Source organism: Haliaeetus albicilla, chromosome 2 (assembly GCF_947461875.1).
Source record: "Haliaeetus albicilla chromosome 2, bHalAlb1.1, whole genome shotgun sequence".
Taxonomy (NCBI): Eukaryota; Metazoa; Chordata; class Aves; order Accipitriformes; family Accipitridae; genus Haliaeetus; species Haliaeetus albicilla.
In genome coordinates, this window is record NC_091484.1 from 32,410,520 (window position 1) to 32,423,820 (window position 13,301).

At 41.4% G+C, this 13,301-nt stretch overlaps 2 protein-coding genes across 14 annotated transcripts in view; one reads left to right on the forward strand and one right to left on the reverse strand.

Annotated features, from left to right (window-relative positions):
* LRRFIP2 (LRR binding FLII interacting protein 2) overlaps positions 1–9,125 on the reverse strand; it is a 62,870-nt gene extending 53,745 nt beyond the window's left edge. For 2 of the 11 annotated variants that reach the window (XM_069770001.1, XM_069769960.1), the window contains exon 1: positions 8,379–8,502. In XM_069770001.1, coding sequence (XP_069626102.1) covers positions 8,379–8,384 — 6 coding nt within the window. In that variant the 5' untranslated portion in view covers positions 8,385–8,502. Of the gene's footprint in view, positions 1–6,708; positions 6,773–6,879; positions 7,429–8,378; positions 8,506–8,987 lie in introns of those variants that run through there. The other 9 variants (XM_069769929.1, XM_069769969.1, XM_069769953.1 and 6 more) reach the window with 9 other exon arrangements.
* The window catches only part of GOLGA4 (golgin A4), a 90,382-nt gene continuing 84,716 nt past the window's right edge, over positions 7,636–13,301 (forward strand). For 2 of the 3 annotated variants that reach the window (XR_011322046.1, XM_069769920.1), the window contains exon 1: positions 7,636–7,886. Coding sequence is in view for 2 of the 3 variants with exons in the window: in XM_069769920.1 (XP_069626021.1) it covers positions 7,707–7,886 (180 nt within the window). In the remaining variant the exon portion in view is untranslated. The remainder of the gene's footprint in view (positions 7,887–13,301) is intronic. The other variant, XM_069769898.1, reaches the window with a different exon arrangement.

Here is a 13,301-nt window from a genome sequence, read left to right on the forward strand (position 1 = left end):
AATTGTCTGACAGAACCTTTGCCCAAAACTGGTCATGTTGAAGAGCAAGAGGATCATCAGTTAGATTAAACAGTAACTAGGGAATTAGAAAGAAATGTTTGAAATAAAGGAGTCCTCTTGAAAAGAAGCATAAAAAATATGAAAGTCTGTACCAGTAGGAGAGACCTTGTAGAGGAAATGGCATCAGTCAAACCCTGGTTTGACACTGCCAGAAGTCACCCCACTTACTGCATCATGGCATCTGTCCAGGCCAGACAGCACAGCACCCCTCCAGGAGGATGCAAGCTCCTGCACTCCAGCTGGCAGGTGGTCTGTACAAGGTGCAGCAAGGGATGAGAACCCACACCTTAGGTGCACGAACCCAAGCTTGTGAGGTGCACTCTCACTGGCACATCCATTAGGGCATTGCAGGGAACAGCATAAGTACACGCAAATCTAGAGAACTCACATCTCCAAGAGGAATCATGTGCAAATAGGGGACCCTGAAGTTGAAGAACAAAGGCATGTTAAACATTAGCCTAGAGAGGCTGTGAAACATCCAGCCCTGAAGATATTCAAAACTTGACCGGACAAGGCTCTGAAAAACCTGCTCTAATTGACCACGCTTTGGGCAAGGGGTGACCTCAAGAGTTTCCTTCCAAAATAACAGACTATATGATTCTATAGTTGATATTGCTGCCAGCTTTGAAACTAAATCTCAATATAAGCTTTTTTTAATAAGATGTTTTAACATGTCTTCAAGGGTCTTGTTACAATTTCTTCCATTCCATTTAACTTTTAATTGAGCTGATGTATGTCAGAGTATTTCATGTCTTGTTATACAGTTCCGTACTAAAGAGATTTAGTCCTATTGCTAACAGACTAATTAGTCTAATACTAAATGCATCATGATGTTACTTCTCAGAAAAATGTAAGGTGCCAAATATTTCACATGCATGCAGAAATATTTCATAGGTGCTTCACTTGCATAACTTGCTATTTACAGGAAAAATTATTTTGACACAAGTTATACAGAATTTAACATATGCTATAATATTACGATTTTCACAGAAAATAACTAAGGACTACCCCAAAACAAAATACAACCGCACAAAGAACAGTTTGTTACACTGGCCTTCCTAAACTATAAAAGATAATAAAAGGAAAGTACATTATAATCTGCTGCATTTACAGTTCAGAATTCCTGAGTCACAACTATTATGTGTTTATTTCTTACTGTTGGCTGGGTTACACATTGTATTACATGACTGATGAAGTGATATCTGTTGTATTTCATTCCCAAAAACTGAAATACCTGAAGCCCCCAAACAAACGAGGAGATCTGTGAGGAAATCCCTCATGTTCCCTCTTACCCATCTGCACTTCAGGCACATATAAATTTTATCTCTTCCCCAAGTCTTTGCTGTCTATTCTTCTTCTTCTTACCTTCTGACTAAAGGTTCTCTTTGTTTCTTTTTCACTTCCTAGAAAAAAAGTGTAACCTGTCTTACATAAAACAGAAGCTACACTACAATTTAAGGCCCTATTACTCACCACCTTCAATGGCACCACCTGTTCTGATGCCTGGGTCTATGCCAGTGTATTTGGCATCACATACATGCAAGGCATTCAGATACTACAGTGTGAACGCGCTATAAATAAACAGACTGAAACTCTCCTTTTCTCTTTCAAGAAAGACTACAAGATAATTAAAATTCACCTGTGTAGAAACAATCTCTGTATATTTGATCCAACAACAGAAAAGAGCAGTGCTGCTCTAGAAACACTGGCTGTTAGAACCAGCCTCAGTTTCCCAGTTAATACTAGAATATAAGCCAGCAGCCCCTGCATTTTAAGTCCAAAGCCACAAACACAGCAGTTTATATCTTTAAAGTAAATTCTTTTAATGCTAAGGAGTTGCTTCTTTTGCCCATAACATCCAAGCAAAGTTTCTTGCTATTTGCTATTGCAAAGTTAACATTTTTATCTGCTACAGACCTTTAAACATTTGAATTGAGTGGACCATAAAGGAGGTTCTACAGAATACTGCAATAGCACTAACTGCCTCTGCTGCTGAAAAGTGTTATCTTTGACATGTGATAAGACAGATAAACACTACTGGGAAGTTGTTCATTATAAAATATCATCTGAGTATAATTTCACAATATTAGAGTACATAAATACCTAGGTTTGTCACAGAATTTTATCTGTCTCTTAACAACCAAGATGTAGCACTAGGCATCTTCTCAACAAACCCCCAAAATCTCACAGAATACTTAGTAACAGTCCGTGTGATCAATTTCAGTTATAAGTCGATTCAATTTAATGCAGTGGCTAAATCCTTTGATTTCATAAGAACAAAAAGGCAATGAAGCCAGTGGGAGAGGGCAACATTAACACAGAGGAAGGCTGGAATTTCTTGACATCAAACAGTCTAAAAACCTAAAAGAAAGAATCTGAATGAAGGTTTACTTGGACAAATAATGTTGGAAACACATTAATAAATAAGGAGGATGAATGTAAGAAGCAGGAAAAAAAGAAAACATTGCTCACCAGCAAACCAATCACAGATTGTTGATAAAGTACAAACAGTAGTAACCATTTTCATTTTTGACAGTTCCACAAATGTGAAATATACTAGAAAAATATACTTGTGAAATATACTAAAAAAAGTAAAAGCTTTTTCAAATACCTAACTAAAAAGAAAGATTTAAGAAGCAGGAGTGCTATGCAATGATGATGGAGTTGAAATTGAAGAATCTGAATATACTTCATAAGTAACTGAACACTTGCTCATTACTTCAATGAATGAATAGTGCTGATGAGTGAAAATATGGAAGCTACCAGACCTGAAATTAGAGCAAAGTTCTAAAAGTTAATATGCTCAGAAGAACAGTGGAAAACCCAACCGAGCTATTTTAAAGAACTGTCTCATGAAATTGCAGCTCTAGCAACACAAAGCTACAAACAACCCAGAGGTATTATTACTGCAAAACAGCAGAAGTAGCATTCATATTTGAGAAGGAGCAGAAAGAATCACATTGGAAATCAAAATCCTATTTGCTTAACCTTCAGTGCTTTGTCAAAGCAAACTAAAGGAGACACAGAAATAAGTGGACATAGAATAAAAATACATGACTTGAGTTAAAATTACACAAGACAAACATAAGTCTTCCCCAGAAGAATGCCCCTATACAAGGGTATGCTCTTTGGAATTAGCATATCTGTCCATGGGCTCAAAAGCCCCTAAGAAAGAAAAGGAGCTGCATGATCACAGTGTGACCATGACCCAACAAAGGAGTGTGTGGGGAGTGAGAAAGGAAAGGAAACACGGTTTTAATGCAAGTAGTTTTAAGGATTCACTTAGAATTTTCATTCAGAATAACCTTGTTCAGAAAAAGATTAACTGAAACTAGAGCTATTGCAAAAAAGAGATGCTAATATGAGTAAAAGAGCCTAACATCAAAGGGAAAAAGCAGGACTGAGAAGAGCATATAATTACTGTCTGCCAAAAGATTACTGTTCTTACCACTATGATGGAGGCAAAGTTATTCCAGTTCATGAATAGTGTTTCCATTTTTAAAAAAAAACTGTTCATCTCTAATCATAGCTCCCTTCAAAAACCCGTTGGCACAAAGTTTCTGCTTTGAGCGGACAAGCTCATGTCAGCTTCTTCAAGAAAAAGTTACTCTTTGTATAATTGACAGTTAATCCAGTACAAGCTGACAACTGCACAATCCACCCCTTTAATGCAGCATATTTGCAGTTTATTTGCCTTTTTAAAATCTGAGAAATACAACTTCTAACAAGTTCATGGTGTTTAGCAATAGAAAGACAATTCCTTAGAGGAGGTTGAAATCCCTCAGTTTGTTGGTGTTATGGAGCTATAGATGAACAGTAAGTCACCAGTTAGGAAACAAAAAGCCATTACGCAGTCCTCAAAAGTGTTGTCTGATGAAGCCATAAAGTGTAGCCGTGCCTGGTTAGTGTTGGTAAACTTAAAGCAATGCAAGCCAGTACCTGTACAAATGTATCCTATGGCCCTGTAGAACCACCAGGCACCTCCAGACCCACACCAAGCTATCTTTGGTGACCTTCTTAAGTCTTTGCAAACTACCAAAATTCCAAGACAACATCATGCAGTGATGCAGCTTCATGTAGTGGCACTTATTTTACGAAGTATGTGTTCTCTGCCATTCAGTTGCTATGAACTGCACTTAGAGACACCATTACTCCACAAAATAAAACATTACATACAGGATATTATCATCAGAGACAAGAAGCATCTGCAAAGCTCCTATAATGGTCACTCGCTAGAGGATTTCTCAGGGCACAATGTAAAGCATATCTAGGTTTCAAAAAAGGAGTGTAACACAGTTGGACTTTTCTAGAATCAGTGCTACCATAAATGCTGAAGATCCAGGAACAAACTAAGAAATCAAGCGCGATTTGAAAATATGAGGAAATGACAGTACTATAATGAGCACCATGAAAAATGACAGGAATGCATAATAAAAAACTGAGTATCCTTTCTGTCATTTTGCAAAAGAATGATTCATTACTCATCAAAAAACCCCCCCAAACCAAAACACTGCTACTATGTTGAGGCTCCACTTTTTAATGAAACAAACAGAGAGCCCCATGGTAACAACCCACGTTCAGTAACAAGCTGCAACTATTTAAGATATTTTTCCATTACCAATTTAATACACTCCTACACTCTTTTCTACTACTGCTACAGTTACAGTATAACAAAGAAAAGCTACTGAAGCAAGCAGGACAAATTCTCCTGGGTACCCCTTAGAGCTTTCTCCACCTGCTGTTTCTTCGATCAGCTGAGATCACTCCTGCTGACTAGCCCTCTGCTGCAGTAGCAGGCTGGTAGGCTTAGAAACACTTCTTCTGACCTGGCCAGTTGGGAGGTGTCCCTTCATCTCTTCCCTTGGAGCAGCTCTAACTCTGTATGCCTAACACAGAAAAACATCAACTTTATCTTCATAAGCAGACAGCACTATTTACATGAACTATTTTCAAGGACGTGTAATGCATAAACACAAACTGTCCATTACATACACTTACACGGTATCTACTTTCCAGATATTCAAGACAATAAATTTGGCTTACTTTCTCAGAAAGCATCTCTAATCATTTTTTTGTAACACTACTGGACTGTACTGCCCCATAACTATCACCACACCTTCACATAGGGGATCTTAGAAACACAAACAACATAGTATCAAATCTGTTACTGCTTTCTAATCCTCTGCTGGCATTATATACCAGAGGTATTCAATTATACATATGACACCAATCCAGGTTTTTGCGGGTACATGCACATGACAGCTTGTGCACTATGTGAAAGTCTAGACCTTAACATGTTCTACAGATCCCTACTACTTGGCATCCAATTTAAACAGCACTTTCTAAAAGTTCACAGGTGTTAAAGTACGACGCCATCATCTAAGACAATAAGAGTCATTACAAAAAAAGAAAAAAGAAGCTCCACTGGAGTCAGTTCATAAGAAGTACTGATGTTTAGGGCAACAGGCTTACACCTGACACATTTCACACAACTGTCTTCTATTCACAAGTTCTCAGCTACAGCCAGGAATTCAGTTCAGGTAAGACTGACTTCACACTCTAAGGTAAACATCTCCAAACCCAAGTAACACAAAAAAAACAATGGAAAAAGCATGTCATGTACATCAAACTATTTTGTACTGTAGGAGCACCTTTCATCTGTTCTTACATCATCACTAAGCAATTACATTAAGCAAAGAAACAGATGTATATTAAGAAGATAACTGTTTCTGGGGCCCAATACATTTAATTACTTTCAAGACACAATGAACGTTTAAAGAACTCACCAGACAAACATTGATTTAATCTTACGGGAAACTTGTAACAAAAAAACCCACACATCTCCAAAGGTGTTTGATGCTAACATTGATACTTTAAAGGGATAAAACTGATCCTAGACCTTCCTAGTTTCAAGCCAAAAACGTCTGCAAGTCTGCCTAAAACAAGGGAGTTGCTAAGTAGATCATACAAATTCAACATAGTACTACTTCATCTGCAAAACGTTTTCATTATCAGTGAAATACATAACACTGCCCTTCAAAGTGTCATGCTAGGATTCACACTGGAAACCACTTTGAACACACAGAGCTGATCACAGCCCAGAGCTGGTTTTGGGCTCCTTCCAAAATCGTGAATGTTCCCATCTCTCTTATCATCAGCAACAGTCTCTTTACAATTATAGCAGCAGGGCATACTAAGAATAAAAAAATAAGCGTGCTCTGAGATAAGAAAAATTAAAAAAAGCCCGAGTAAGCATCAGGAGGCCTGACTGAACCCTACCACAACTCTCTACCGAGGGGGCACGCCCTGCTGCTCTGGGGAACAGCAAAGCTGCGGTAACGTGCTTCGAGGAAGTGCGAGACAGAAAGGCACCGAAACACACACAGCTGTGATCTCAGGACATCTTCCTTTCTCTCCCTCTCCTCTTCCTCCCCCTCATTCCGCCGTTCCACTCAGAACCGAGGCGCGAACGGCACCTTCCCACAGGCCTTGCGGGCCGGGGACGAGGCATCGAGCCCGGCGGAAGGGCTCGGGGCGGCCCCGGCCTCCCCCTGCCCGCCCGCGTCAGGTCTGACAGCGGCCACAAAGACGGGGGCCGCGCACCGCCGCCCCACGCCGCCGCCGTCGCTTCCCTTTCTCTTCACCTACCTGACGAGGGAGACCCGGCTGAGCCGCCGTGCCCTCCCCGCTTCTCTAAACCCGAAGAACCGGGTTCCCACCCTGCTTCCCCGCCCCGTCCGGGTTTGTATGCATATGACACCCTCCCCCCCCCACTCCCGGCCCTCACCCTCTTCTTGCCCGGGCCCCAGGGAGCCTTACCTGCGGGCCAGCCTGCCGCAGTACCGGAACGCCTTAACACGGAGGGGGGGGATTTGTTTCACTCTCCTCTCCTCCCCCTTCCACGGGTGCGAGGAGCCCGTGGGTCCCGGAATCGCCTCAAGCTCCTTCCTTCCCTCACTCCCCACGCCCAGAGCCCAAGGAAGAGGCAGAAGCCGCCCCACGGCGAGCGCGCTGCCCGCCGGGCACGGACCGTCCAGGGGCCGCGGCAAAGGCAGCGGCAACCTCACTTCACCCGTTCCCCCCCCTTCCGCCCCTTCCCCGTGAGGGGCCGCAGGAACCGGAGCTTTAGGCAAAGACGAGCCGCACCGCTCCAGGCCGCCCTCCTCCTCTCCTCCCCTCCCCGCCCCGCCCTCTTGCCTCCTCCCCTTCAATGCCGGGCGGTTAGGGCCACATCAAGAACCCCGGTAGGAAACAGCGGTTAATTTCAAACCGCCCGCAGGGTCCTGCGGAAGGAGGAACGGGCCGGCGCTGAGGGGAGGGCGGCCGGCAGCCGCGGCGGGAGCGGCACGCGGCACACGACCCACGCTGCTGCCGCCGACACCGGCACGCAGCCGCGCTTCCCCCCCAGCCCCTCGCACAGGCCGGCGAGGCGCACTGCGCATGTGCCGGGCTCGCTGCCGCGGAGGGAGGGAGCGGCGCATGCGCGGAGCGGTAGGCGCGGCTGCGGGGGCGCTGGTGGGCGGCGCTCGGCTGGTGGGGTCCCGGCCGGTGGTCGTGGAGAACGGGGGTCGGGGGAATGGCGGGTGCCTGCGGCCTGAGGGGCCCTTTCAGCCTAGGGAAGGCGAGGCAGTAGCAGTGAGCGCCTGATGTTAAATGCTCTGCCGGAGGAGAAGCGTGCCCTTCTCCCCCCGCTTCTCTTTTCCTCAGCAGGTAGCGAAGGGAGGGGGGTCGCGCCTTGTGGTGAGAAGGGCGGCGGCGGCCGGCTCTCCGCCTCGGCCCCCCTATCCCCAGGCAGGCCGGCTGGCTCGCTGCTGTGGCGGGGAGAGGTAGGTCTGCGACCTTCTCCTTTGTGTTTGCTTCTCGGTTTTAGGTGGTTTTTGGGGGGGTTGTTTGTTTTGTTTTTTTTCTTTAATGGAGTGTCGTTCTCCGGGGAACGGCCCAGCTAGAGCCCCGGGCGGCCGCAGCCGCCTCGGTAGAACCGCAGCGCGACCCGCCGGCTTCCGCCGCGGCCGGGCCCGCACAAACCGCCGTGCTCGTTCGCGCCCTACCAGGCTGTGCGTCCCGCTGCCACCATTTTCACATGGCACGCCACACATGGGTTTCAGAAGATTTAAGTGGATGGGTGCCAGGCAGGGTTTGTGGGTAAAAATCCTGTACGAGCATTTACACCTTATACTGGCCCAAACGCAACCAGCCTAACATACTATCAAAATTCAAGTATAAGCAAGCATCAGAGTCCCTAAGGATAACATATAGAAAAGAAAGAAATGACTATACCGTTAAATATATTCCAATTTATACACAAAGAGCCAGCTAACCTTCATGGAAGTATTGATGAGACTCTCCTGTGAAATAGACTTGGGATCAGATCTGTAGTCATTTGTGCTTTTCAACACCTCTGTCAGTAAGTGCAGGGCATCTAAGAACGTAAAGGTGATCAGAGGTCTGGAGAAGACGGCATTTCGTATGTCAGAAATCACATGGGAATGAAAAAGCGCTGTTAAAATGACAAGCCTAGTGGTAGGACTCAAGAACATTCCCCAGAGCCCTTGGCAGAGGTCAAATGTTGTCTTACTAAAGTAAGCTCAAGTGGGTGTGCACAAAGTAAAGAAAAAGGGACATGCAAGTGAATTAAATCTATTACAGTAGACATAAAAAAAACTTCCTTGAGTTTCATTAGTATTTTATAACTTTCTGTCTGAGAAACCTTACACTGTCTCAGTCTCTTTTCCTCAGCTGATCGTACAGCATAGCCTCACTGTGCTTATTTTTAACATCGCATTAATTTCTGTTATAAGAGTTGATGATCTCACCGCAGGAAGATGAAGTAGAAAGTTTCTCATGGAAGATAAGTAGGAAAGACCAAAAAAAGTACTGGCTTAAAAACTACATTTTTATTTGAAGTTTTTTCTTACAGAACGACTCACCTGCTGATTTTCTGGGCTTTATGGAGAGTCTTCATTAAAAACATCTCGGGTCATTTTGGTTTGGTCTAGCTGGTAGGAGAAGTCTCCCGCTGAGTGGCAGGTTTGTGTGGAATCTTCTGAAATGTGGGATGTCCCAGGCCTGTGTGGGATGATTCTCTGTTAATATGTTGCTATATAAAGGGGGAAAATATTATCAATCATTTGTACATTTTTCTCCGATGAGGTGTTGGTATTTGCGTACGTTTAGTCTTTTGATATCACAGGCTGCACATTTTTTTTTAATGATGCAGCAAAATGCATGTCTCCTTGAGAGCAGATGTGTGTTTTTGTGGCTTGAAAGAGCAATTGTTTACTTGACTGAAAAGTGATGCACAGTGCAGTGTATACACAGTGCAGTTATTACAGGCAGTGGTACAGAATGTCACAGTAGCAATTCTGAGTTCAGCATCATTAATGAGGAGTAAAACAGTCAAGTTATATACAGTTTCATTATCAACCTTTAATTAGAAGTCAGAAAATGAAAGTTATGTTTGAACTTTTGCTGTGAAATGGCTGCAGTTACAAAATGTACAATTATGTATGAATCTGCCTTGAACAAATTCTTACTATAAAGCTTGCTTTGTTAATAATGAGTTTCTGCTAAAAATAAATGAATGAATGAACAAAGTATCACTGGATCTGCCTTTGAATATATTTTCTCTTCACTGTTGTCTTTTTATACGGTAGGTTAGTATAGATTCCTTGCATACCTCTCTCCTTCCCGTTTCTCTAGAAATCTCTCTCTCAAACTGTTTTGCTCACTTGAGGCATTCCATGGGTGAAATCTTAGTTCTTTTTAGAGCAATGGCCACCTAAGAAAGTATATCTAGGATGAATCTGTCAGTCAGTTGTATGGGACACTTTCAACAATGTCAACTTCCTGAAATAATTTGTATACAGTTTTAAAGAGATTTTGTTACTGAAACAACTTTGATGAGAGAAAAATGTGTTTTCCTGTGTAATGTTTGCTATTGGTGCAGTTTTGAATATCTTCTTCTTTTGTCCCTCTCTTTAGCATTTCTAATCCTCCCATGAAGCTTTTGTTTTTTGATTATTGCAGCTTCTGGTTAAGAATGTAATAGTGATGGCACACATGTAGGATTATAGTCTAACTTAATCCCTGATGTCATCCCATGTATTTTCCCTTCTGTGTCCTCCCTATTCTCGCTCTCACTCTCTCACCCCTCCCCCCCTTATGGAAAGAATAACTTCCAGCTATTAGTTTAATTGGTAGATGGGTTTAACATAGCATTTTAAGAAGTTCTGACCACCTCCATCCACTTATTTCTCTCCTTCCCATTTTGTCCCCTTCCTTTCCTGTAGTTTCCATCTCCTCAGTTCAGATACCATCACTGAACAATTCATTGGCACAATTGAACATACATTTTTTTTCCAGCTGTAGTAGATGCTCTTTTGGAGATTCCCAATGTTGTTAGTAACAACTGTTAGTTGTTAGTTCCCCCACTCCCCACGAAAAGGTTGCTCTACTACTCGCTTGTGACAGGTGGAAAATGAACTTTGTGCAGCTATACTGTAAAATAAGTGCAAACCCTTTTCGTAACGCAGGAAGCAACTTTTGCTTGTTTGGTTGGTTGATTTTTCAAAACAGTTATTGGATATGCTTACAGGAGGCTTCTGCCAGGCCCTTTCAGTCCTGTCCTCCCCCACCTTTTAAGAGTTTAGTTTCTGCTGAAGATACATTTCTGTCATCAGATACACTGACACTAATACATATTAAGTAATGTTTTCAGTCTCAGCATTTAGATGTTTTTTAAAAATTCAAGAAGAAAAAAAGATGCATTGCCTTCCTTGGATGACGTCTTGCATGTGATCTTCTCCGCACCAATTTTTTAACTCAGAAATTGTTAGGACCCAGAATATATCTACAAAATATAAGGTCTGGGGAACCATAGCAATCAGACAGTTTCTACTGTAAGTTAAATGTAAAAGTTACATACACAGGCACTGGGCAGTTTATAATTCAGTTACTAGACTAGTAAAATGTATTTTTAGTTACTGGAAAACTAAATAGATAGGGCAAAAGAACAAGTAACCCTGTGGCACAGTCAAAAGATCTTTAAAATGATTCAGTACCAGCTCTGTTGAAGCACTTGTCATTATTCAAAGTAATGTTGATTTTCAGTTACATTCAAAGCAATAAGCAGAGGGTTGCATGACTTGATGGGAAACAATTTAAGACTTGAAAGAGAATATTTGAAATAGTTATAAGGCAGAATGCATGCAGACTGTATGCTGAATGTAATAATGAAATTCTGTATTTAAATCTTTCGTAGAATTCATTGGAGTACTGAGGGACTATTATCAGGCTTCCTCTGTAAGGTTTTTGCATATATACGACATTTACCAAGCAGTGGAAGAAACCAAGCATTCAAAATTCCTGGCTGTTTATTGTGGGGATATGCACATTTCACAGCTGTTCTTGTAGGGGTTAATACAGACTAGAAGGTTTCTGGTAGAGCTAGGTAACTGCAGAATCAGTGACATTTAGTTTTTCCCTTTACCTCATTTACTTTTAATAGTGCAAAAATCTGTAAGGTATAGTAGGAATTATGCATATATGATGCATTTTGGTGGGGATTAGCACCCACAAATCTTTTTGGTGCTCTCCAGCAGTAGAATTGCATGAGTTCTTCTGGTTCAGATCCATTGCATCCTCAGCAGGGAAATGGTTAGACTGTCTGTTGAATAGCTGTGGGTACGGCGAACTGAAAAATCTGTGTTCCAATGCTCTCCCAGAAATCTAGATTTCCAAGTAAATGCAATCTTTTGTAGAAAACTTCTGTTTTAACACAGATTTGTTAATTGACCAAACAGTTGAAAACAGAATGCTCCCCACTTCCTAGATGTTTATTTTCACTGTTTTGGTTCTTAGTTTTTGGGGGGGTTTAAGTCTTTTAGAAATAAGGTAAGCACTAGAATATTGTGTTTTATGTTTAGAATGTGTTTATAAGAAGATTTTTTAAATCGCTATGGGATAGTATCCACTCTTATACAGTAACATTTTAAGCACTAGAGTGCTCTGAACTGTGTCCAAAGATCAGCTTGTTAAATAAGAAATAAGGAGAGGATACTGGCATTATTTCGATCAATCCCATTTAGATAAATTATGAAATATCTTAACAAGGTTTGTGGACTGAGAGTTAGTGAGAAGCCCCCCTTTTTTTTAAGAAAGTGAAGTTATTTTCTGAACAAATGAATTTAAAAATTAAAGTTCTACTTTAAAATTTGAAGGTTTTTATATTATACATAGCCATATGTTTATTTTTCATAGAGAGCTTTTCGTTATTATTCCATTGTAAAAACAACTAGAGATCCAAGTATCGTCATCCTTAGAGACCTGATAGATATACTTCTAAATGTCTTTGTTCTGTTTGATATATATAGAAATACTGATGATTTCCTATGCTAAATATCATTTTTGAAAAGTCAATCTGAAGTCACGATCTATTCCTTGTGTGTTATGTATCCCCCCCAAAAGATTGTGTAAATGCCACTTGATTTTACTGATGACACTCAAGCCACATAGAGGAAATCACCTCACTCTTACATAGCTGAGTTTGCAAAACTAACAAGCAGTGTCTATATTAAGCATAAGCGAGTACACACGTGCATCTTTTAGTATGTACTCACATGTTTTTCTTAGTCACTTTTCTGATGCCTGTTATATTTTTTTTTAATGTAGAAATGTCATTAGAATGTAAAGTTTAAATACGGCTTTTAAATACAGTTAGATTTTATAACATGCTAGAATCTAATGGGCATTTATCAGAACTCTCCTGTGGCTGATATCCCCACAACCCAAATTATCTTTACCTACTAACAGTGTTCCCACCAGCTATGCAAAGGTGAACAAATTATGAATATAACTAAGACATATCTACTATGATTTTTTGTCTTCTTTAGAAAATATAATAAAAATTAAAATACTCTCTTACTTTTGCTTCCTACCTGAAGGAACCCCTCCTTTACAATTCTCTTCAAAGTGCACAGATTCTCCGTATAACAAAAACAGCTTTCACTGAGCCTTCATCTCGTTTTCTCCAGCAACAATGTTGATCCCCTGTCTAATGTATTTAAATAAACAATCAAATAGTATAACTGAAAGCCAAACTGAGAGAGATGCTTCTTTACCATTAGCATTGAGCCCATATCCTGCATGCTGCTGCTCACTTCTTCTCTGTTGATGTATGTCTGACATTAATTTGCATCATTATTTGAAGGTGAAGGTGGATGTTTCCTTCATACAAGTACTAT